Here is a 23,714-nt window from a genome sequence, read left to right on the forward strand (position 1 = left end):
CGAAAGAACTTCAGCCTCCTGGAGGCAACACCAGTGCGCTGGGAGTCTCATCTCACAACAGTGGGGGAGTCTCCTGAGCTGCACCCCGAGGAGCACAGGGAGCAAAGTGGGTGAACAGCGGGGGACCTCTGCCATAGGGAGAACGTGGAACCCAGCCCTCAGGGCACACAGCCAGCAGCATGGTCTTTCCCCAGCCCTGATCCAGAAAACAGAAGCAAGCTGAGCAGGTAAGCAGGAGCCCCCAGGGCATGAGCCCATTCAGCTGAGGGAGGGGAGTGAAGAGAGACTGCAGAGCTCTGTCCTCTGCCTCTGGAACAGGACTCTGGGGCTCTGACCACATTCAGATTCTGATAGCAGTCTAGGCCCCCCCATGGAACAGCAGGGCCCCCCAACCTGGGTCCCGTGGCAGAGGGAGGTGCTTATAGTCATTCTCAGACCAGGAGGGAAGACAGAGCCTCACACACTGAGACACTTGTGGGAGTGTCCCAAAAGCTCAGGCAGCACCCCCAAACCAGGCCCAGGACGGGAAAATGAGCAGGAAAAGAAACAAAAGGAAGACTATTGAGAAATATTTTGCAAATGAGCCTAAGAGAGATCAAAATACTCAGTCTGAAGATGAGGAAGCACAAGCTCCTGCATCTAAAGACTCCAAGAAAAACAGAAATTGGGCTCAGCCTATGACAGAGCTCATACGAGGCTGGATATGGACTCCGGTGCTCTTGGCTCCAGGGCTGGTGCTTCGTCCATTGCGCTACCTGGCCATACCTACAATTATTACTATTATTTTTTTATTTTAATTTTTTCTCTCCCCTTTACTTTTTTTTCCCAAGCAAGTCTATCTGTATTCATGGGGGAGGGGTGGTATTTTGTTTACTTGTAAACAAGAATATTATTAATGTAAAAAACTTTTGTACAAAATGAGAATAAAAAATAAATTTAAAAAAATAAAAAATAAATATGACAAAACTATAAGCAAAGGATAATGATTCATGGAAAGGATAAATATCAGAATATAGAAAGAACGTCTTATTTTCTGGATCCTTTAAAAGGATGGGATCTCCACCTATACCTCACTTAATCATGACATCTTCTCAAATTATTGTCCAATATTTCCCCTCATTTTCATTGTCTAATTTCTAGTTAATTTCACTTCTCAAACACATTCATCTGCCTTTGGACCTAAGATTAATGGAAAAAAAAACTTATTGCAAAGTTATCAATGTTATCATAATTGCTAAATCTAACAACCTTTACCTTAGTCTTTATCCTTTATTGACTTTACAAAGCCTCAGAAATGGTTGGAGACTTTTGTGGGAATAGAGATAATCAATCTGTTTTCAGAGGTTTTCCTGGTGACCTCATTCACTCTCAATGCATACAAGAATATCATCACATTTCAATAGGGTTACTAGACTGACTTACAAAGGGATTGTTTGTCATAACAGAGTACCAGAATTTCAGAAAAACATGTGACAAATTGCCTCATCTTATATTTGTGGACAAAATGACAAAAAGAAGAAGACATACATGACAGAATGGAATAGATAAATTCCTAGGATAATGTTAGATTTTGCTGAATTATCTGCTCAAACTAAACAATTTGAAAGGTCAAGTAAATGCATTATTTTTTAAAGGTTATTACAAAGGAAAAGTATTTCTTCAAGATATTAATAATAATTTCTTAGACTACATGAACAGATATCTTTCCATGAGCAAGTAAGACCTGACAAACCAAGTTAAAGAGAGAACAGGTTGAAAAAAATTAAAGAAATCTGTTGTTGGATTTTTTTCTCATGTTGCCTAAAAGATTAATGCAATATTTGCCTTGGACACCATAAATTAGGACTGGACTTCTGGAATATAGGAGAGGAAGCCTGGAAGGAGGACTGCTCAAGGAATGTGGAAAACCTGAACTCAAGTCTCACCTCTGTTAAATACTGGGAGTATGATGATGAACAAATCACTGCCATATCATAAGTAAGCCAATTCTCTGAAACCTTAAGTTTCAGAGAAAGTGGTAACCAGCATTACTAAAGGGAGTGGTCTCACACCAATGAAAATGCAGGTCTATTCCATATATTCAAAAAGAATTGTGATATAGACTTGAATCATAAGGAAGATGAGATAACCATTAACAGAGACAATTATCAGAGCCAATCAGCAACTACAAGTTATTCATGATTATTTCTTCTCTCTCGCTCTTTTCATTGAATTCATACACACTCTCTGCAACACCTAGTCATCTTTGTTTTTGTCTTATTAGATTTAATTTCTAATATCGTAATCAACTGATGCTCAGGCAAGTATTCACATTGGACTAAAAAAGTTAAACTTGTAAGAGGTCTTTAGACTTTATGTAAAATCATATATACTACATATCTGAACTTAGGCCCCTATGCCTTCCCCAGTCTCAATGCCAAGGTCATAGATGATATTGTCTTTCTGTTTATTAATCAAATCTACATAATCTAATTTTACCTTCAAGGAAATAACCATTAAATAAGAAGAAATCTGAATTGATAGAAATTTCTCCACGGGGGAACAATGCCCAATGATGACATCATGAATTATGGCCCTATAGTAACTTATGTTGTCTGGTAGCACCATGCTGAAATGAATGATGAGAATGATGTCCAGTAGAAACACTTGGAGGTGCATCACTTCGTTTAACTTCTCTAGGTCCATTGGTAATTGATGCATTTTTTTTTCTTTTTTTTGCGTGATTTTTTCTAAAAGTAGCAGATGAGAAATGTAAAGTGTCTTCTGAAAAGTTTGATTGATCTATAAGTAATATAAATAATTCAATGATATAAAAAGTACCTTAACTTTCAGACGTTCTTAGATCTAAAACCAAATCATGCAGACCTTTAGATTTTTAACTTTCACTGATTCGAGTCATTTGATTTACAGGAAACTTTCCTCCATAAGAAAAAATATTATTTATCATGATACAGACAGATAGACTTAAACACTGAAATACTAGGAACTGAGAAAATTGATAGCCCACACCCAATTCTTAACCTCAAGTAACTATCTAACAGGGAAGGAAAGAAAGCCTCTAACTGGAGGAGAGTCATGAACCTCAAAACCTCCATTTGAGGAGTCAGACAAGCACAGGCATCTCCTCATCTCTATTCTTAAGAATATGCCTTCGAACATGCCTCACTTCTCTTTTTTTTTTCCTTTTCTTTTGTTTTGCAAGGCAGTGGGGTTCAGTGGCTTATTCAAAGTCACACAGCTATGTAACTATTGTCTGTGGCCGGATTTAAAATCAGGTACTGCTTATTGCAGGGCTGATGATCTAACCACTGCACCACCTAGCTGCTACACTGACAACTTCTCCAACACCTAGAAATCCAAGACATCAGCCACAATGCTATTTCTGGTGGAAGGCTCATGAATCAACAATGATGCTTCATGAGGACCTCATGTCTGACTTTGATGCATCATTTGGAACCTATGTGACTTCCAGTCTCAGAAACTTACCTGCTACAAGACACTGGGGAAGCCACTATAATTGGTTTGCCAATGATTCCTGAGGTATAAAATTAGCTAGACAAAGATATGACAATAGTCAAGAACAACTTGGATGTTGCTCCAAATCATCAGACGTGACTAAAATTGTTCAACACCAAAATATCTGTGCATGTTGTTCTTTCTTAATTCTGTAAAAATGTAAATATATGTGTGTATCTGTGTGTGTTTTATGAGTGTACACATGTACATATTACTAAATAATGGTATGTATTTTGATATATAAATTTGTACTTACACAGACACAAAAATGTGCAAATTTTGGAGAAAAATACAGACCATCTGGAAAACATCTAATGATGCCTACATGACATGTACTGAAAAAAAACCATTGTTGAACGTCGAATATTTGAGACCATTATTACCCTCTCTACAGTCCCCCTCCAGTGGGATTATTTCTGTTCTTCTTCATGCTTGATATCCTTAATATATGCCCAGGCCTCCAAACTCCCAGAGGTTAACTATTTGCAATCTATCAGCTGCAAGAATTTACTCTACTATAAATGTTGCATAAAATTAGCAATAACCATTCCGATGTCCATTTCTTCTCTGCACACTTCATACCTCTGCCTTTAGTGACTTCCAGCATCAAGCTGTGAGTGAATTCCATCATCTGACTATCTCAACTACAAGAGAAATTCCCATGTCACAGTGATTTCTGATCCGACATTTGGCAATAGACCTAGAAATCTCTCTTATAAGGAGAAAAATATTGTGGCAATCTGTGAGACAGAACAACTGAAATATTTCATGAAAAGTACTATATTAAAAAGGAGCCTTAGAATGCTATCACATGAGAAACAACAATTTCTCCATTTCACATTTCCAAATCCTCAGCCTTAAAAAGGCAATCACCTATCTCCTTCATTTGATGATGGGAAGTTATTCCAAAGGACCGCTTAATGTTTGACTACAATAAGAACAATATGGGAAGCGAGGCAGCATAGTGGAGAGAGGAAGGGCCTGGAATCAGTAGGACCTAATGATAAAACCCTTCTCATGCTCTTGATAATTGCCAAGCTCTATCATCATGGACAAATTCATTAGCCCCACTGCCTTAGAACGAGCCAAAGATAAATAAATGTAATCAAACTATAGAAGCAACCTGTCATTAAATCATTCTTGCTTCTCCAGTCATAAATTCTACCTCTTTCCTTGTTGGGATGGGGCAATGTGGTTAAGTGATTTGCCCAAGGTCACACAGCTAAGCAATTATTAAGTGTCTGAAGTCTGATTTGAAGTCAGGTAGTCCTGACTACAGAGTTGGTTCTCTAGATACTGTGTTAAATAGCTGACCCATCTGCAATCCTTATTTCATCAATTCAGACCTGCTCAAGTTACGCTTCTACACTGAGCACTAAAAGTTATCCTAAAATACAACATTTCACAATATTATTTTATGTATATCAAATCCTCAACGCTAAAGCTATCAAAGTCTCAATCAGTATCTTAATTATGGAAAAGACTTGATACTTCTTGTAATCAGCCCAATATTAAAAGCTAACCTTCACTCTTTACATTCCTTTTGAGTACACATACTTCTTTCAGCCTATCTTCTCTCCTGGAAGGATTTTCTGCCTCCTCTTTGCTAACCAAACTTGCAATCTGACCTAAAACTCTTTAGTGAAGTCTTTTCCTATTTACCAGAGTTTACTTTGTCATTTTCCTTTGTATTCATCTGAGCTCTCCTGTAAACATCATGCAGGAATATCCTCACAATCGGCCATAAAATCATCTCATTAGTTCCCAAATGGATCCCATGGCTTATGTTTTTTGAGCTCTAAAATTTTTCATTCTAATTCAAATTGGTAATTACATTGAGTAATAATGAAATCAATCATTAATGTAATTTTGAAAGCAGCAATCCATTAGAAAATTTCAAAATAACAATAGCAATACCATTGCAGCCCAATGTGATTTGTAGTCTTCCCCTTCTTCCAATCCAAATCCTGACAACATAGAAAGTAAATATTGAAAAAAAAATGTCAAATTAATAATTGGAGATGCAGCTACAGAGAAGAGGAAAATTGTACAAATATGTTGATTCATAACATCTCCAGCAAAATTATACCCAAAACAAATTGCATGAGACCAGAAGCGATCAAGAGCATATTTTGTGGATTTAGGAATTATGGAACAGGAAGGTTCCTATTATATATGTGAGGGGCACAAAGTGGAAATTTTTGTCAAAGAAATATGTGTATATAAATAATAATTGGTTTTGCTAATACACACTTAATGTTTTGGTAGAAGAGGAGAATCAAAAAAATGTTTCTCTTCAACATGCTTCTTAGGTCAAGCACATTAAATATAAACTTTTAACATGAAATATAAATGAAGGTATGAACATTACACATTTGAATGTTCATAAATGAAGGAATGTGATGGGATGGAAGCTTGGAGGGAAATTGTGTAGTTTAAAAATCTACTATCTGTGGAAGAAATCAGGTACATTTTCTGAAAAGGGAAATTAGGAAAAAATAAAATATCGATTGAAAAACTAAGTTACAATATTTAATGTTTTTAGTGATATTTTAGAAAAAGAGAATTCAGTAAGCATATTCTTGAACCTGAGGGTTACCACATCACCATAGAGGATGAGGCCAGTTTTGCAATTAGCAAAGGACCATTTCCAATGATTTGAATGTGTAAGACAATGAACTTATTTCCTTCGGGTACTTGATAAGACTGGAAAATCTAAAACAAGTGCCAATCTGAAATGAAAGAAATTTCCCCACATGGAATAATGTCCAATGAGGACATCATGAATCATGACCCTATAGTAACTTGCCCAGTCCAGTAGAAGCAAGGTCAGGTGAATGATGAGAATGATGTCCAGTAGAAATACTTGGAGGTGCACCACTTGGTTTAACTTCTCTAGATCCCTTATTAGTTAATGCATTTTCTAAGATTATTTTGAATGCTTGTTTCTAAAAGTAATAGAAGAGAAATATAAAGTGTGCTCAGAAAACTTTGATTACTGCATAACTAATAGATACGATGTAACAATATTGAAAGTACTTTAATGGTCAGATGATCTTAGATCTAAAAACGAAATCATGCAAACCTTTCTATCTTTCCCTTCACTTATTTGAGACAGTTGATTTGTAGGAAAATTCTCTCCATAAGAAAAAAATATTAGTTTTCATGATATAGACTGAAAAATGTTATAATTATCACGAGTAAATCAATAAAATACTAGGTTAGGTTCTTTTCTTTTCTTTTTTTTTGCAAGGCAAACAGGGTTAAGTGGCTTGCCCAAGGCCATATAGCTAGGTACTTATTAAGTGTCAGAGACTGGATTTGAAGCCAGATGCTCCTGACTCCAGGGCCGCTGCTTTATCCACTACACCCCCTAGCTGACCCCTACTGAATTCTTAATATGAAGTTATGGTCTAAGAGGGAAGGTAAGAAACCCTTTGTTTGGAGGACAGAGGCATGAACCTCAAAATCCTCCGATTGTGGAGTTGGACCAGAACAATCATAACCTCATCTCTATTCTGACAGAGCAACTTTGGAATGTCTGTCTTCTTTTCAAAGACCTAGAAATCCAGGACAAGGGTCTTGGAACTTCACCTAATCATTTCACACTAATCCCACTGCTGGTGGAAGGCTCATCAATTCATAATGACACTTCATGGACATCTCATGTCTGACTTTGATGCATCATTAGGAAGCCATCTGACTTCCAGCTCATATACTTACCTGTCACGTGACCTTAGGCTACCCACTAAAATTGGTTTCCCAAAGTTTCCGTGGAGATAAAATTAGCTAGGCAAAGATATGGCGAAGGGATTTAGTCCTATGGTCAAGAACAACCTGAATACTGCTACAGAGTATCGGACATGACTGATACTGTTCAAGAACAAAATATTTCTGTGTATGTCAATCCATTTTTCTTATTGTCATAAAAATGTAAATATAGATGTTTGTGTGTGCATGTGTATGTGAGTATACAAACATACATATTCATAAATATTGGTATGTATTTTGGTATACTAATTTGTACATTCAAAACAAACAAATGTGCAAATTCTGGAGAAACACACAGACAATACCATTGCAGCCCAATGTGATCTGTAATCTTCTCTTTCTTCTAATCCAAATGCAACGACATCATAGAAATTAAATACAGAAAAAAAGGTCAAATTATTAATTGGAAATGCAGTTACTGAGAAGAGTAAAATTGTACAAATATGTTGATCCATAATGTCTCCAGCAAAATTAGCCCCTCAAACAAATTCTAGGAGACCAGAAAAGATTAAGAGAGTATCTTTTGGATTTAGGAATCATGGAACATTCAGGTTCATATTATATATGTGAGGGGCACAAAGTGGCAATTTTATTCAAAGAAATATGTTTATATAAATAACAACTGGTTTTGCTAATGCACACTTAATGTTTTGGTAGAAGAGGAGAATCAAAAAAAATGTTTCTCTTCAACATGCTTCTTAGGTCGAGCACAATAAATATAAAAGTTTAACATGAAATATAAATGAAGGTATGAACATTACACCCTTGACTGTTCATGACTGGAGGAATGTGATGGGATGGAAGGTTAGAGGGAAATGCTGTAGCTTAAAAATATGCATATATCTGTTGAAGAAAGCTGATCAATTTTCATATCAAGAAATTAAGATAAAATAAAATATCAATTGAAAAACATTACATGTTTATAGTTTTTAATGACATTTTAGAAAAAGACAATTTTGTAAACATATTTTTGAACTTGAGGGATACCACATCAACACAGATGATGAGAGCATTTTCACAATTAGCAATTTTTAGTGTTTTGTTTTGAATGTGTAAGACAACGAACTGATTTCTCCAGGGTATTCGATAAGACTAGAAACTATAAAACAAGTGTAAATCTTAAATGAAAAAATTTCACCACATGGAATAATGTCCAATGTGGACATTGCGAATCATTGTCATATAATAACTTACCCTGTCCAGGACCTCCAAGCTCAAATGAAGATGCCTCATTTGGTGTAACTTCTCCAGGTCCCTTATTAATTAAGGCATTTCCTTTCAATTTTTTGAATGCTTTTTCCTAAAAATAATGAATGAGAAATTTAAAGGGTACTTGTGAAATTATGATTAAGCTATAACCAATATAAATAATGTAATAGTGTCTAAAGTATTTTAGTGGTCAGATGTTTTTAGTTCTAAAACCAAATCATGGAAACCTTTCAATTGGTCACTTCACTTATATGAGACATTTGATTTAAAGGAAACTTTCTTCCATAAAAAAAAAATACTAGTTTTCATGGTATAGAATGATAAATGTTATAAAAATCACAAGAAAAACATTGAAATACTAGGAACTGAGAAAACTGATGGACTACACAATTCATAACATCAAGAAATATACTAACAGGGAAGGTAAGAAAACCTCTGATTTGGAGGAGAGAGTCAGGAACCTCAAATCTTCCATTTGAGGAGCAGCATAGTCATTTCCTCATCTCACTTCTGACAGAACAGCTTTGGAATATCTCTGTCTTCTTCTCCAAGACCTAGAAATCCAGGACGTCAGCCATGGAACTTTACCTAATCAATTCACAATGATCACATTGATGGTGGAAGGCTCATGAATTTACAATGATGCTTCAAGAAGATCTCATATCTGACTGTAGCATCATTTGGAACCCATCTGACTTCATGACTCAGAAATATACTTGCTCCGTGACCCTGAGGAAGCCATGAAAATTGGTTTGCCACAGTTTCTTTGGAATAAAATTAGCAAGACAAAGGCATGGCAATGGGCTTTGGTCCCATGGTCAAGAGCAATCTGAATGTTGCTACAAAGTATCAGACACTACTGAAATTGTTCAACACCAAAATATTTCGGTATGTTGATCTTTCATTCTTACTGTCATAAAATGTAAATATTTATATATAAATATATATGTATGTGTGTCTTCTGTGTATTTTATGTGTTTACACAAATACATATTTTTAAATATTGGTATTTATTTTGGAATACTAATTTGTACATACAAAGACACACAAATGTGCAAATTCTGGAGGAAAAGACAGAACTTGACCATCTGGAAAATGATTCCAATGATTCGCACAGCACTTGTACTGAAAAAAGCATTGCTGAGTGTGGAGTATTCGAGACAATTACCACCTTCTCTGTAGTTCCCCCTCAGTGAGATTATTTCTGCTCCTCTTTGTAGCATTTACCTGTGAGTGAATTCCTTCATTTGTCTATCTCAACTACAAGAGAGATTCCCATGTCGCCATGATTTCTGATTCCACATTTGGCAATAGAAATAGGGAAAATCCTTTGACTTTAAGAAACACTGTGGTTATCTATGAGATTGCTCAATGTAAATATTTCCTGAAAAGTACCATATTAAAAAGGAACCTTAGACTGCTATCATAAAAGATACAACAATTTCTCCATTCAGTATTTCCAAATCCTCATCCTTAAAAAGTCAAACGCCTATCTCCTTGGTTCAATGTAGTGAAGTTATCCCAAAGGACAGCTTAATGTTTCACTAAAATAAGCAAGATATGGGCACCCAGGTGGAATAGTGGAGGGAGCAAGGGCCTGGAATCAGGATGAACTGAGGACAAAACCACTCTCACACTTTTGAAAATTACCAAGCTCTATCATCATGGACAAATTCCTTAGCCCTACAGCCTTGGAACAAAGCAAAAATAAAGAAATTAAATCAACTCTAAAAACAAGTTGTCATTAAATCTTTGGTACTTCTTGAATCATGGTCAAGTTCTGTCTCTTTGTTGGGGAGGAGGAAATGGGTTAAGTGATATGCCCAAGGTCATGCAGCTAAGCAATTATTGAGTGTCTGAAGTCTGATTTGAAATTTAGTAATCCTGACTACAAAGTTAGTGCTCTAGACACTGTGTTAAATAGCTGACCCATCTGCAATCCTTATTTCATCAATTCAGACCTGCTCCAGTTAAGCTTCTTCATGGAGTACTAAAAGTTATTCTAAAGTACAACATGTCAGAATATAATTTAATGTATAAGAATTAACAATGGATCCTTGATGCATATCAAATCCAATCCTAAAGCTTATCATTCCAACTCTCAATCAGTTTCTTAATTACTGAAAAGACTTGATGCTTCTCGTCTTAAGCCCTATATAAAAAGCTAACCCTCACCTTTTACGTTCATTTTGAATACCCTTTCTTCCTTCAGACTATCCTCTCTACTGGAAGCATTTTATGCCTCATCTTGGCCAAACAAAGTTACAACCTAGACAAAAGCTCTGTAATGAAGTCTTTTCATATTTACAAGTTTACTTTCTCATTTCCCTTTGTATTCATCAGAGCTCTCCTGTAAACATCATTCACAAATTCCCTAACAATTGACCATAAAAATCATCTCGCTGGCTCCCAGACTGATCCTATAGCTTATTATATTTAGATTCAACTTTAGCAATTACATTGAGTGGTGAAGAAATCAATCAGAAATTTGGAAAGCAGCAATCCATTAGGAAATTTCAAAAGAAAAATAGAAAATACCATTGCATCACAAAGTGATTGATAGTCTTCTCCTTCTTCCAATCCAAATGCTGACATCATAAAAATTAAATACAGAAAAAGTCCACATTATTAACTGGAGACACGAGTAATGACAAGAGGAAAATTGAACAAATATGCTGAAGCATAATGTCACCAGCAAAAACACCACCCCCCCAAAAAAAATTCCAAGAGACCAGAAGAGATTATGAGAGTAACTTTTGGATTTAAGAATTATGGACAAGGAAGGTTCCTATTACGAATGTGAGGGGCTAAATGGCAATTTTATACAAAGACATTTGTAAAAGTTGGTTTTCCTAAAGCATGCTTAATATTCTGGGTAAAGAGGAGAAACAAAAAAATTTACATTTAATATACTTCATAGGTCAGCAGATTAAATATATTGGTTTAACATGAAACAAAGTTATGAACATTAAACACTTGTCTGTCTGTTCATGATTGAAGGAATGTGATGGGATGGAAGGTTGGAGGTAAAGTATATAGCTCAAAAATATGTGTATAAATATATACATATATATGTAAATATATATATATTTGTATATATATATGTGTGTGTGTGTGTGTGTGTGTGTGGATGAAGGCTGATCAACTTTGATATCTGGAACTTGGGAAAAAATAAAATATCAACTGAAAAAAGTTAAAATGCTTATAGTTTTTAGTGCCATTTTCTCAAAAAGAGAACTCAGTAAGCATATTCTTCAATTTGAGGGATACCACATCATCATAGATATGGGGGCAGTTTAGCAATTAGCAAGTACCTTTTGCAATGTTTTGCATGTGTAAGACAATGAACTGAATTCCCCAGGGTATTCGATAAGACCAGATAAAACAGGTGTCAATCAGAATTGATAGAAATTTCCCCAGTGGGAATAATGTCCAATGAGGACATCATGAGTCATCATGCTATAGTAACCTACCCAGTCCAGTAGAAGCAAGGTCAGGAGACTGAAGTCCAGTAGAACTACTTAGAGGTGTATCACTTGGTTTAACTTCTCTAGATCCCTTATTAGTTAATGCATTTTCTATGATTTTTTTGAATGCTTTTTTCTAAAAGTAACAGAAGAGAAATGTAAAGTGTCCTTGGAAAACTTTGATTAATGCATAAGTAATAGATATGATACAATGGTATCAAAAGTACTTTAATGGTCGGACGATCTTAGATCTAAAAACGAAATCATGTAAACCTATCTATCTTTCCCATCACTTACTTGAGACAGTTGATTTATAGGAAAATTTCCTCCATAAGAAAAAAGATTAGTTTTCATGATATACACTGAAAAATGTTATAATTCTCACTTGAAAAACATTAAAATACTAAGAACTGGAATAATTGATGAACTACTCAAATCTTAATGTGACGTTATGGTCTAAGAGCGAAGGTAAGAAACAATTTCTTTTGGAGGACACAGGCATGAACCTAAAAAAAACCTCCATTTGTGGAGTTGGACCAGAACAATCATATCCTCATCTCTATTCTGACAGAGCAGCTTTGGAATATCTCTGTCTTCTTTTCAAACACCTAGAAATCCAGGTGAAGGGCCATGGAACTTCACATAATCATTTCACAATAATCCCATTGCTGGAGGAAGGCTCATGAATTCACAATGACACTTCATGGAGATCTCAAGTCTGACTCTGATGTATCATTAGAACCCATCTGACTTCCAGGCTCAGACACTTACCTGCTTGGGACCCTGGGCTAGCTACTAAAATTGGTTTGCCAAACTTTCCTTAGCTACACAATGATATGGCAAAGGAAGTTAATCCCATGGTCAAGAACAACCTGAATGCTGCTAAAAATTATCAGACATGATTGAAACTGTTCAACAGCAAAATATATCTGTGCATATCGATCCATGTTTCTTACTTTCATAAAAATGTAAATATATGTGTGTGCACATGTGTGTGTGAGTGTACAAACATACATATTTATAAATATTGGTATGTATTTTGGTATACTAATTTGTACATTCACAAACACACCAAATGTGCAAATTCTGGAGAAAAAGACAGAATTTGACCATTTGGAGAACATCCAAAGATGATGACGCCCACCTCACTTGTACTGCAAATTCTCTATCAACGATATCACTCAAAGTCTCAATCAATATCTCAATTATGAAAAAGACTTGAGGCTTCTTGTTATAAGCCCTATGTTAAAAGCAAACCCTCACTCTTTACATTCCTTTTGAGTATACTTACTTCCTTCAGCCTGTCTTCTCTCTTGGAAGGATTTGCTGCCTCCTCTTTGCTAATCAACCTTTGAACCTGACCTAAAGCTCTTTAATGAAATCTTTTCCTATTTACCAGAGTTTACTTTGTCATTTTCATTTGTGTTCATCTGAGCTCTACTCTAAACATCATGCAGGAATACACTCACAATCGGCCATAAAGCCATCTCACTGGTTCTCAGGTCTAATCCATGGCTTTATGATTTTTAGGTCCATTCCAGCTCTAAAATTTTCGTTCTAATTCAACTTTGGTAATTACCTTGAGTTGTACGGAAATCTATCAGAAAAGTAATTTTGAAAGGAGCAATCCAATAGAAAATTTTAAAATGACAAAAGACAATACCATTGCAGCCCAATGTGATTCATAGTCTTCTCCTTCTTCCAATCCAAATGCTGACATCATAGAAATTAAATACAGAAAAAAGGTCAAATTATTAACTGGAGACACGGCTACTGACAAGAGGAAGATTGTAAAAATATGCTGATTCATAACATCTCCAGGAAAATTAGCCCCCCTCCCCAAAAAAAAGAATTCCAGGAGATCCGAAGAGATTAAGAAAGTATCTTTAGGGTTTAGGAATTATGGAACAGGAAGGTTCTCATTATATATGTGAGGGGTGCCAAGTGGCAATTTTACACAAAGAAATGTGAGTATATAAAAAAGAATTGGTTTTGCTAAGGCTTGCTTAATATTTTTGGTAGAAGAGGAGAAGAAATGCTTCTTAGGTCAAGCAGATTAAATACATAGGTTTAACACAAAATATAAAGGTCTGAACATTATACGCTTAACTGTTCATGACTGAAGGAATGTGATAGGATGGAAGGTTGTAGGGAAATTCTGTAGCTCAAAAGCCTGTATATATCTGTGGAAGAAGGCTGATAATTTTTCATATGTGTAAATTGGGAAATAAAAAATATCGAAAGAAAACTAAGTTAAAATGTTTATAGCTTTTAGTGTCATTTTAGAAAAAAAGGAATTCGGTAAGCATATTCTTCAACTTGAGCAATACCACATCAACAAAGATGATGGGGGCTGTTTAGCAATTTGCAAGCACCATTTCCAATATTTTAGATGTGTAAGACAATGATTTACCCAGGGTATTCGACAAGACTTGAACTCTAAAACAAGAGCCAAACTTTACTGATAGGAATTTCCCCACTGGGAATAATGTTCAATGATGACAACGTGTATCATGGCCTTATAGTAACTTACCCTGTCCAGTGGCAGCAAGCTCAAAAGAATTATGAGAATGAGGTCCAGTAGAAATACTTGGAATTGCATCACTTGTTGTAGCTTCTCTAGGTCCATTATTAATTAATGCATTTCTTTTCTTTTTTTTGAATGATTTTTCCTAAAAATAATAGATGAGAAATATAAAGTGTCCTCTGAAATTTTTGATTAATCTATAATATAAATAATGCAACAGTATCTAAAGTACTTTAATTGTCATATGTTCTTAGATCTAAGAACCAAATCATACAAACCTTTCAATTTTTCCCTCTACTTGAGAAATTTGACTTATAGGAAAATTTCCTCCATAAGAAAAAATATTACTTTTCATGATAAGATTGATAAATGTACTAAGTCTCACTAGAAAAACACTGAAATACTAGGAACTGAGAAAACTGATGCAAAACATAATTCTTTGCCTCAGGTAATGACACTTTTTCTTTCTTTTTTTTTTTTTTTTTGGTAAGGCAATCATTTAAGTTTAAGTGGCTTGTTCAAGGCCACACAGCTAGGTAATTATGAAATGTCTGAGGCCAGCTTTGAACTCAGGTTCTCCTGACTCCAGGGCTGGTACTCTATCCCCTGCACCCACTAACCACTCCCTTCAGGTAATGATCTTACAGGGAAGTTAAGAAACCCTGATTGGAGTAGAGAATCATGAACCTCACAACCTCCATCTGACGAGGTAGACCAGAACAGTCTTCTCCTCTTCTCTACTCTGACAGAACAGTGTTGGAATATCTCTGACTTCTTCTCCAAGACCTAGAAATACAGGACATCAGCCATGGCACTCCATTCATTGATCCTATTGCTGCAGGAAGGCTCATGAATTTACAATGACAATTATTAAGTGTCTGAGGTCTGATTTGAAGTCAGGTAGTCCTGACTACAGAGTTGGTGCTCTAGACACTGTGTTAAATAGCTGACACATCTGCAATCGTCACTTCATCAGTCCAGACCTGCTGCAGTTAATCTTCTCCACTGAGCACTAAAAGTTATTCTAAAATACAATTCGAAATACTATTTTATATAAAAGAAATGGCAATGGATCCTTGATGAATATTGAATCCTCAAACCTAAAGCTACCATTCCAAGTCTCAATCAATATCTTAATTATTGAAAAGACTTGACAGTTATTGTTATGTACCCTATATTAAAAGCTAACCCTCATTCTTTACATTCCTTTTCCCTTTACATTCACTTCCTTCAGCCTATCCTCTCTCCGGGAAGGATTTTCTGCCTCCTCTTTGCCAACCAAACTTTCCACCTAACTTAAACCCATTTAATGGAGTATTTTCTTATTGGTCATTGTCATTTGTCAATTGTCACTTCCCTGTGTTTTCATCAGAGCTCTCCTGTAAACATCATGCAGGAATTCCCTAACAATTGCAGGTAAAATCATTTCATTGTTTCCCAGGTTAATCCCATAGCTTCTTATTTTTAGGACCATTCCAGCTCTAAAATGTTCATTCTAATTCAACTTTGGCAATCACCTTAAGTTGTAAATAAATAAATCTAAAAGGTAATTTAGAAAGCACCAATCCATTTGAAAATTTCAAAATAACAATATAAAATACCATTGCATCACAATTTGATTGATGATCTTCTCCTTCTTCCAATCCGAATGCAGACATCATAGAAATGAAATGTAGAACAAAAGATCATATTATTAACTGGAGGTGTGGATACTGAGAAGAGGAAAACTGTATAAATATACTGATTAATAATGACTCCAGCAAAAAAAAAAAAAACAACCACATTAAAATTCCAGGAGACAAGAAGAGATTAACAGTCACTTTTGGATTTAGGAATTATGGACCAGGAAGGTTCCTATTATGAATGTGAGGGGTGAAGTGCCAATTTTACACAAAGAAATATGTGTATGTAAATAATGATTGGTTTTCCTAATGCACAATTAATGTTCTGCTAGTAAAGGAGAAGCAAAAATATGTTTATATTTAATGTACTTCTTTAGGTCAAAACATTAACTATATGGGTTTAACATGAAACATGGAAGTATGAACATTAAACACTTGACCACTTGACTTTTCATGACTGAAGGAAAGTGATGGGAAGGAAGGTTGGAGGGAAATTCTGTAGCATGAAAATATGCATATATCTCTGAATGAAGGCTGAGAAACATTCATATCAGCAAACAGAAAAATAATAAAATATAAATTGAAAAACTAAGTTAAATATTTATAATTTTAGTGCCATTTTACAAAAAGAGAATTGAGTAAGCATATTCTTCCACTTGTGGGATACCACATCATCATAGATGATGGGGGCAGTTTAGTAATTACAAGTATCATTTCCAATGTTTTGGATGTGTAAGACAATGAACTGATTTCCCCAGGGTACTTGATAAGATTTGAACTCTAAAAGAAAAGCCAATCTTAATTGATAGAAATTGCCCCACTGGAAATAATATTCAATGATAACATTGTGAATCATCATGGCCTTATAGTAGCTTACCTTTTCCAGTAGCACCAACCTCAAATGAATGATGAGAATGAGGGTCAGTAGAAATACTTGGAGTTGTATCACTTTGAGTAGCTTCTCTAGGTCCATTATTATTTAATGTGTTTCCTGTCTTTTTTTTTTAATGATTTGTCCTAAAATTAAAGGACAAGAAATAAAACGTGATGACAGAAAATTTTGATTAATTAACACCTAATATAAATAATGCAATAGTATCTAAAGTACTTCAACTGTCAGACATCCTTAAATGTAAGAATGAAAGAAATCATGCAAACCTTTAAATTTATGGGAAAATTCCTCCGTATGAAAAAATAATAGTTTTCATGATATAGACTGAAATATGTTATAACTGTCACTAGAATAACATTGAAATACTATGAACTTAGAAAATTGATGGACGACACAATTAATAACCTCAAGTAATAATCTAACAGGGAAGGTAAGAAACCCTCTGATTGGAGAAGAGCCAGAAATCTCTAAACCTCCATTTGAGGAGGTAGACCAGTACAGTCATCTCCTCATCTCTCTTCTAACAGAACAGCTTTGGAATATCTCAGACTTCTTCTCCAAGACCTAGAAATTCAAGACATCAATGGTGGCATTCCAGTAATCACTTCACATGGATCCCACTGCTGGAAGAAGGCTCGTGAATTTACCATGACACTTCAAGGAGATCTCATGTCAGACTTCATTGCATCATTTGGAAACAATCTGACTTCCAGGCTCAGACACTTAACAGCTATGTGACCCTGGGCAAGCCACTAAACTTTGTTTGCCAGATCCCTTCTATATGAAATTATCAAGACAAAAATATGGCAATGGGCTTTAGTCGCATGGTCAAGAACAACCTGAAAGTTGCTATAAAGTGTCAGACACAACTGGAAATGTTCAACACCACAATATTTCTGTGTTATGTCGATCTATGATTCTTTCTTTCATAAAAATGAAAATATTATTTGTTTGGGAATGTGTATGTATGTGAGTGGACATGGAAATATATTCTTAAATACTTGTATGTATTTTGTTATACCAATTTGTCCATTCACAGACACACAAATCTACAAATTCTGGAGAAAAAGATACAACTTGACCATCTGGAAAACTTCCAATGATGCCTCACATCACTTTTACTGAAAAAAACCATTGCTGAGAGTTGAATATTCAATACAATTACCACCTTCACTAAAGTTCTCCTCCAGTGGGATTATTTCTGCTCTCATGCATGAAGCCTTTATTATACATCCAGGCCTCCAAACTCGAAGAGGTTCATGACCTACCTGGTACAAGATTTTACTCCACTATAAATGTCGCATAAAATGAGCAATAAGCATGCTGTTGGACCTTCCTTCTGTGCATACGTAAAGCCTCTACCTTTGATTATATCCGACAAAGAGTTCTGAGTAAATTTCTTCACTTACCTGTCTCAACTATGAGAGAAATTCCCATGTCACTGTGATTTCTGATCCTGTATTTGACAATAGACCTGGAAAACCCTCTGACATGGCAAAATAAATCATAGGCAATCTATGAGACAGCTCAATTTAAACTTTTCCTGAAAAGTATCTTATTAAAATGTAACCTTAGGCTGCCATCCATATAAGAAACAACAATTTCTCAATTCCACATTTCCAAATCCTCAGTCTTAAAACGTCCATCACCTGTCTCCTTCATTCAATGTAGTGAAGGTATCCCAAAGGACAACTTAATGTTGCATTAAATAACGGTCTTGGAATAATTCGGATCTGAGATCAAATCCCTTCTCATATGCTTGATAATTACCAAGCTCTAGGTTAATGGACAAATTCCTTAGCCCCTTTGAACAAGCCAAAAATAAAGACATTAAATCAAACTTTAGGAATAAGCTGTCATTAAATCTTTCTTACTTTCCCAGTCATGAATTCTTCCTCTTTCTTTGTTGGGGAGCAGGCAATGGGTTAGGTGACTTGCCCAAGGTTCCACAGCTAAGCAAGAGTTATCAGGGTTCTTAGATTCAGAATTGAAGTCAGGTAGTCCTGAGGACGGAGTTGGTGCTCTAGACACCATTACCTAGCTGACCCATCCACAAAACTTATTTTTTCAAATCAGACCTGCTTCTGTTAAGCTTCTAAACTGATGACTAAAAGATACCCTAAATCACAACATTTCAAAATATTATTCTATGCATAAGAAATGACAAAGCATCCTTGATGCATATCAAATCCTCTATCCTTAAGCTATAATTCAAAGTTTCAACGAATAATTTAATTATTAAAAAGCCTTGATGCTTATTATAAGCCCTATACTAAAAGCTTACCATAACTCTTTCCTTTTTAGAAAGATTTTATTTGAGTTTTACAATTCCCACCCATTCCTGCTTCCTTTCCCCCACCTGTACATGAAACATTCTATTAGTCTTTATATCATTTATACTTTGATCTCAGCTGAATGTGATGACAGAGGAATCATATACTTAAGGAAGAAAAAAAAGTATTAAATAGCAAAATGACATAATAAGATAATTTTTTTTTGCTTTTCTAATTTGAAGGTAATAATCTTTACCTTCAATCTTTTCATTTCTTTTGAGTGCCCTTATTTCTCTCAACCTATCCTCTCTCCTGGAAGAATCATCTGCCTCCTTTTTGCCAACCAAACTTTCAGCCCAACTTAATGCTCTTCAATGAAGTCTTTTCTTTATCAGGGTTTACTTTGTTATTTCCCTTGGTACTCGTCTGAGCTCTCCTGTAAACAGCATGCAGGAATTCCCTAAAAATTGGCCATAAAATAATCTTATGGGTTCCCAGGCCTATCCCATAGCTTATTATTTTCCGGTCCCGTCCAGCTCTAAAATTTTCGTTCTAATTCAACTTTGTCAATCACCTTGAGTAGTAAATAAATGAATGAATAAATGAATGAATGAATGAATGAAAGACTCAGAAATGTAATTTTGAAAACAGCAATCCATTTCAAAATTTCAAAATAACAGTAGAAAATACCATTGCTTCCCGATTTGATTGATAGTCTTCTCCTCCATCCAATCCAAATGCTGACATGAAAATTAATATAAACAAAGGTTCATATTATTAACTGGAAGCGTGGATACTGAGAAGAAGAAAATTGCATTAAATATGCTGATTGATACTGTCTCCAGCAAAAATATCCCCCCCCAAAAAAAATCCAGGAGAAAAAATAGAGATTAAGAGAGTAACGTTTGCATTTTGGAACTATTAACCAAGAAGGTTCCTATTATGAATCATAGGGGCTAAGAGGCAATTGGTTTTGCTAGTGCACAATTAATGTACTGGTAGAAGTGGAGAAGAAAAAATGTTTATATTCAACAAACTTCTTAGGACCAATCATTAAATATATGGGTTTAACATAAAACATAAGGGTTTAGAATTAAACATTATTAATATAACGGTTTAACATTAAATATTAAACACTTGACTTTTCATGACTGGATGAATGTGATGGGAAGGAAGGTTGGACGGAAATTCTGTAGCATAAAAATATGTATTTATCTCTGAATGTAGGCTGATAAACTTTCATATTAGCAAACTGGGAAAAAATAAAATATCATTTGAAAAAGTAAGTTAAAATATTTATAATTTTAGTGTCATTTTACCAAAAGAGAATTCAGTAAGCATATTCTTCAACTTGAGGGATACCACATCATCATAGATGATGGGGGCAGTTTAGCAATCAGCAAGTACCATTTTCAATGTTTTGGATGTTTAAGACAATGAACTGCTATCCCAAGGTGCTCGATAAGACTAGAAACTCTAACACAAGAGTCAATGTTAATTGATAGAAATTTACCCACTGGAACAATGATCAATGATGACATCATGAATCATGGCCCTGTACTAACTTACCCTGCACAGTAACACCTGGTTCAAATGGATGATGAGAATGAGGTCTAGTAGAAATACTTGGAGTTGCACCACTTGGTGTGACTTCTCTAGGTCCATTATTGATTAATGCATTTCCTTTTACTTTTTTGAATGATTTGTCCTAAAAATCATAGATGAGAATCGCAAATTGTCGTCTAAAAATTTTGACTTATCTATAATAACTAATATAAATAATGCAACAGCATCTAAAGTACTTAAATTGTCAGATGTTCTTACATCTAAGAACAAAATCATGGAAAACTTTCAATTTTTCCCTTCACTTAATCTGAGAGGTTTGATGTATAGGAAAAAAAAGTATTAGTTTTCATAATATAGACTGAAAAATATTATAACAACAACAAGACAAACATTAAAATAGCAAGAACTGAGAAAACTGATGGACTACACAATCATAACATCAAGTAATAATCTTATAGGGAAGGTAAGAAACCCTGATTGGAGGAGAGAGTCAGGAACTTCAAAACCTCCATTTGAAGAGTTAGACCAGTAGTCATCTCCTCATCTTGCTTCTGACAGAACAGTGTTGGAATATCACTTGACTTCTCCAAGACCTAGAAATCCAGGGCATCAGCCATGGCACTCTACATAATCATGAATTTACAATGATGCTTCAAAACATCATGTCTGACTTAGATGCATCATTTGGAACCCACCAGACTTCCAATCTCAGACACTTACCAGCTATGTGACCCTGGGCAAGTAACTGAACTTTGTTTGCCAGATTCCTTAGGCATAAAATGAGCGAGACAAAGATATGACAATGGTCTTTTGGTCCCAGGGTCAAGAACAACCTGAATGCTGCTACAAAGTATCAGACACGGCTGAAATTGTTCAACACCAAAATATTTCAGTGTTATGTTGATCTATGTTTCTTACTTTCATTAAAATGTAAATGTAAATGTATATGTGTGTGTGTGTATGTGTTTGGGAGTGCACATAGAAATTTATTCTTAAATACTGGTATGTATTATGGCATACCAATTTGTACAATCACAGACACATAAATGTGCAAATTCTCGAGAAAAAGACAGAACTTGACCATCTGGAAAACTTACAATGATGCCCACATCACCTGTACAGGAAAAAAAAACATTGCTGAGAGTTGAGTTTTTCATACAATTACCACCTTCTCTACAGTTCTCCTCCATGGGGGAATTATTTCTGTTCTTCTTCATGCTTGGTACCTTTAATATATATTTAGGTCTCCAAACACCCAGAGGTTCATGATTTTTAATCTAGTACAAGCTTTTAATCTACTATAAATGTCCTATAAAATTGACAATAACCATACTGATGTCCCTTTGTTCTCTGCATACTTCATGCATCTACCTTTCATTACTTGCCACTTTAAGATGTGAGTAAATTCCATAACTTGCCTATATCAGCTACAAGAGAAATTTTCATGTCACCAGAATTTGTGATCCTCCATTTGGCATCAGACCTGGAAAAACCTTTGACTTTACAAAAAATTGTGCCAATCTAAGAAATAGCTCAATTTAAAAATTTCTTGAAAAGGACCATATTTAAAAAGTAACCTTAGACTGCCATCATAGAATAAAGAACAATTTCTCCATTCTGCATTTCGAAATCCTCAGGCTTAAAAATTCAATCACCTGTCTCCTTCATTCGATGTAGTGAAGTTATCCCAAAGGACAGCATAAAGTTTCAGTAAAATACGCAAAATATGGGCACCTAGGTGGCCTAGTGGAGAGAGCAAGGGACCTGAAATCAGGAGATCCTAAGGTCAAAAGCATTCTCACACCCTTGGTAATTACTAAGCTCTATGGTCATGGATAAATTCTTTAGCCCCACTGCCTTGAAACAAGACTAAAATAAATAAATTAAATCAACCTAAAGAAACAAGCTGTCATGAAATCTTTCTTATTTCTACAATCATGAATTATTCCCCTTTATTTGCTGGGGAGGAGGCAATGGGGATAAGTGACATACCCAAGGTCATACACTTAAGCAATTATTAAGTATCTGAGGTCTGATTTGAAGTCAGGCAGTCCTGACTACAGAGTTGGTGCTCTAGACACCATGTTAAATAGCTGACACATCTGCAATCATTTCAGACCTACTGCAGTTAAGCTTCTACACCGAGGACTAAAAGTTATCCTAAAATACAACATTTCAAAATCTTATTCTATGTATAAGAATTGACAATGCATCCTTGATGCATATCAAATCCTCAATCCTAAACCTACCATTCCAAGTCTCAATCAACATCTTAATCACAGAAAACACTTGATGCTTCTAGTTATGAGCTGTATATTAAAAGCTAACCCTTACTTCTTTACATTCCTTTTGAGTACCCTTACTTCCTTCAGCCTATCTTCTCTCCTGGAGGGATTTTCTCCCTCCTATTGGCCAATCAAACTTTCAACCTAAACTAAAGCTCTTTAATGAAGTCTTTTCATATTTACCAATTTACTTTGTCATTTCCCTTTCTATTTATCTGAGCTCTCCTGCAAATATCATGCAGAAATTCCCTAAGAATCCCACATAAAATAATCTCATTAGTTCCCAGGCTGATCCCATAGCTTAATACTTTTAGGGGCATTCCAGCTCTAAAATGGTCATTCTAATGCAACTTTGGCAATCACATTGAGTAGGAAATAAATAAATCAGAAAAGTAATTTTGACAGCAGCAATCCATTTAAAATTTCAAAATAACAATAGAAAATACCTTTGAATCCTGATCTCATTGATAATCTTCTCCTTCTTCTAATACAACTGCTGATATCATAGAAATTAAACATGGAAAAGGAGTCATATTATTAACTGGAGACATGGCTACTGAGAAGAGGAAAACTACAAATAACCTGA

At 35.2% G+C, this 23,714-nt stretch overlaps 2 protein-coding genes across 6 annotated transcripts in view; both read right to left on the reverse strand.

Annotated features, from left to right (window-relative positions):
- Positions 1-23,714, reverse strand: part of LOC141504031 (uncharacterized) — an 89,168-nt gene that overhangs the window by 38,571 nt on the left and 26,883 nt on the right. The window contains 2 exon segments of the mRNA XM_074208868.1: positions 20,847-20,985; positions 21,941-21,957. Of these exon segments, the coding sequence (XP_074064969.1) occupies positions 20,847-20,985; positions 21,941-21,957 (156 nt within the window).
- LOC141504034 (uncharacterized) lies at positions 1,600-23,567 on the reverse strand. Of its 5 annotated transcripts, none has more exons than XM_074208887.1 (13): positions 20,847-23,567; positions 19,968-20,017; positions 16,990-17,781; positions 16,092-16,126; positions 14,497-14,635; positions 13,627-13,676; positions 11,970-12,099; positions 11,035-11,084; positions 8,482-8,587; positions 7,593-7,630; positions 6,326-6,464; positions 5,434-5,483; positions 1,600-2,729 (listed from the first exon to the last, which is right to left on the reverse strand). In XM_074208887.1, exons 4-13 carry the CDS (start codon positions 16,092-16,094, stop codon positions 2,676-2,678), a joined length of 759 nt encoding a protein of 252 aa, XP_074064988.1. In that variant the 5' UTR covers positions 16,095-16,126; positions 16,990-17,781; positions 19,968-20,017; positions 20,847-23,567; the 3' UTR covers positions 1,600-2,675. The 5 variants fall into 5 exon arrangements, with proteins under 5 accessions (XP_074064988.1, XP_074064984.1, XP_074064983.1 ...); XM_074208883.1 differs by having other exon boundaries at positions 1,601-2,729; positions 16,092-17,129; positions 17,652-17,781; XM_074208882.1 differs by having other exon boundaries at positions 1,601-2,729; positions 16,092-17,129.

The sequence above is a fragment of the Macrotis lagotis genome, unplaced genomic scaffold (assembly GCF_037893015.1).
Source record: "Macrotis lagotis isolate mMagLag1 unplaced genomic scaffold, bilby.v1.9.chrom.fasta BILBYCTG032, whole genome shotgun sequence".
NCBI lineage: Eukaryota > Metazoa > Chordata > Mammalia > Peramelemorphia > Peramelidae > Macrotis > Macrotis lagotis.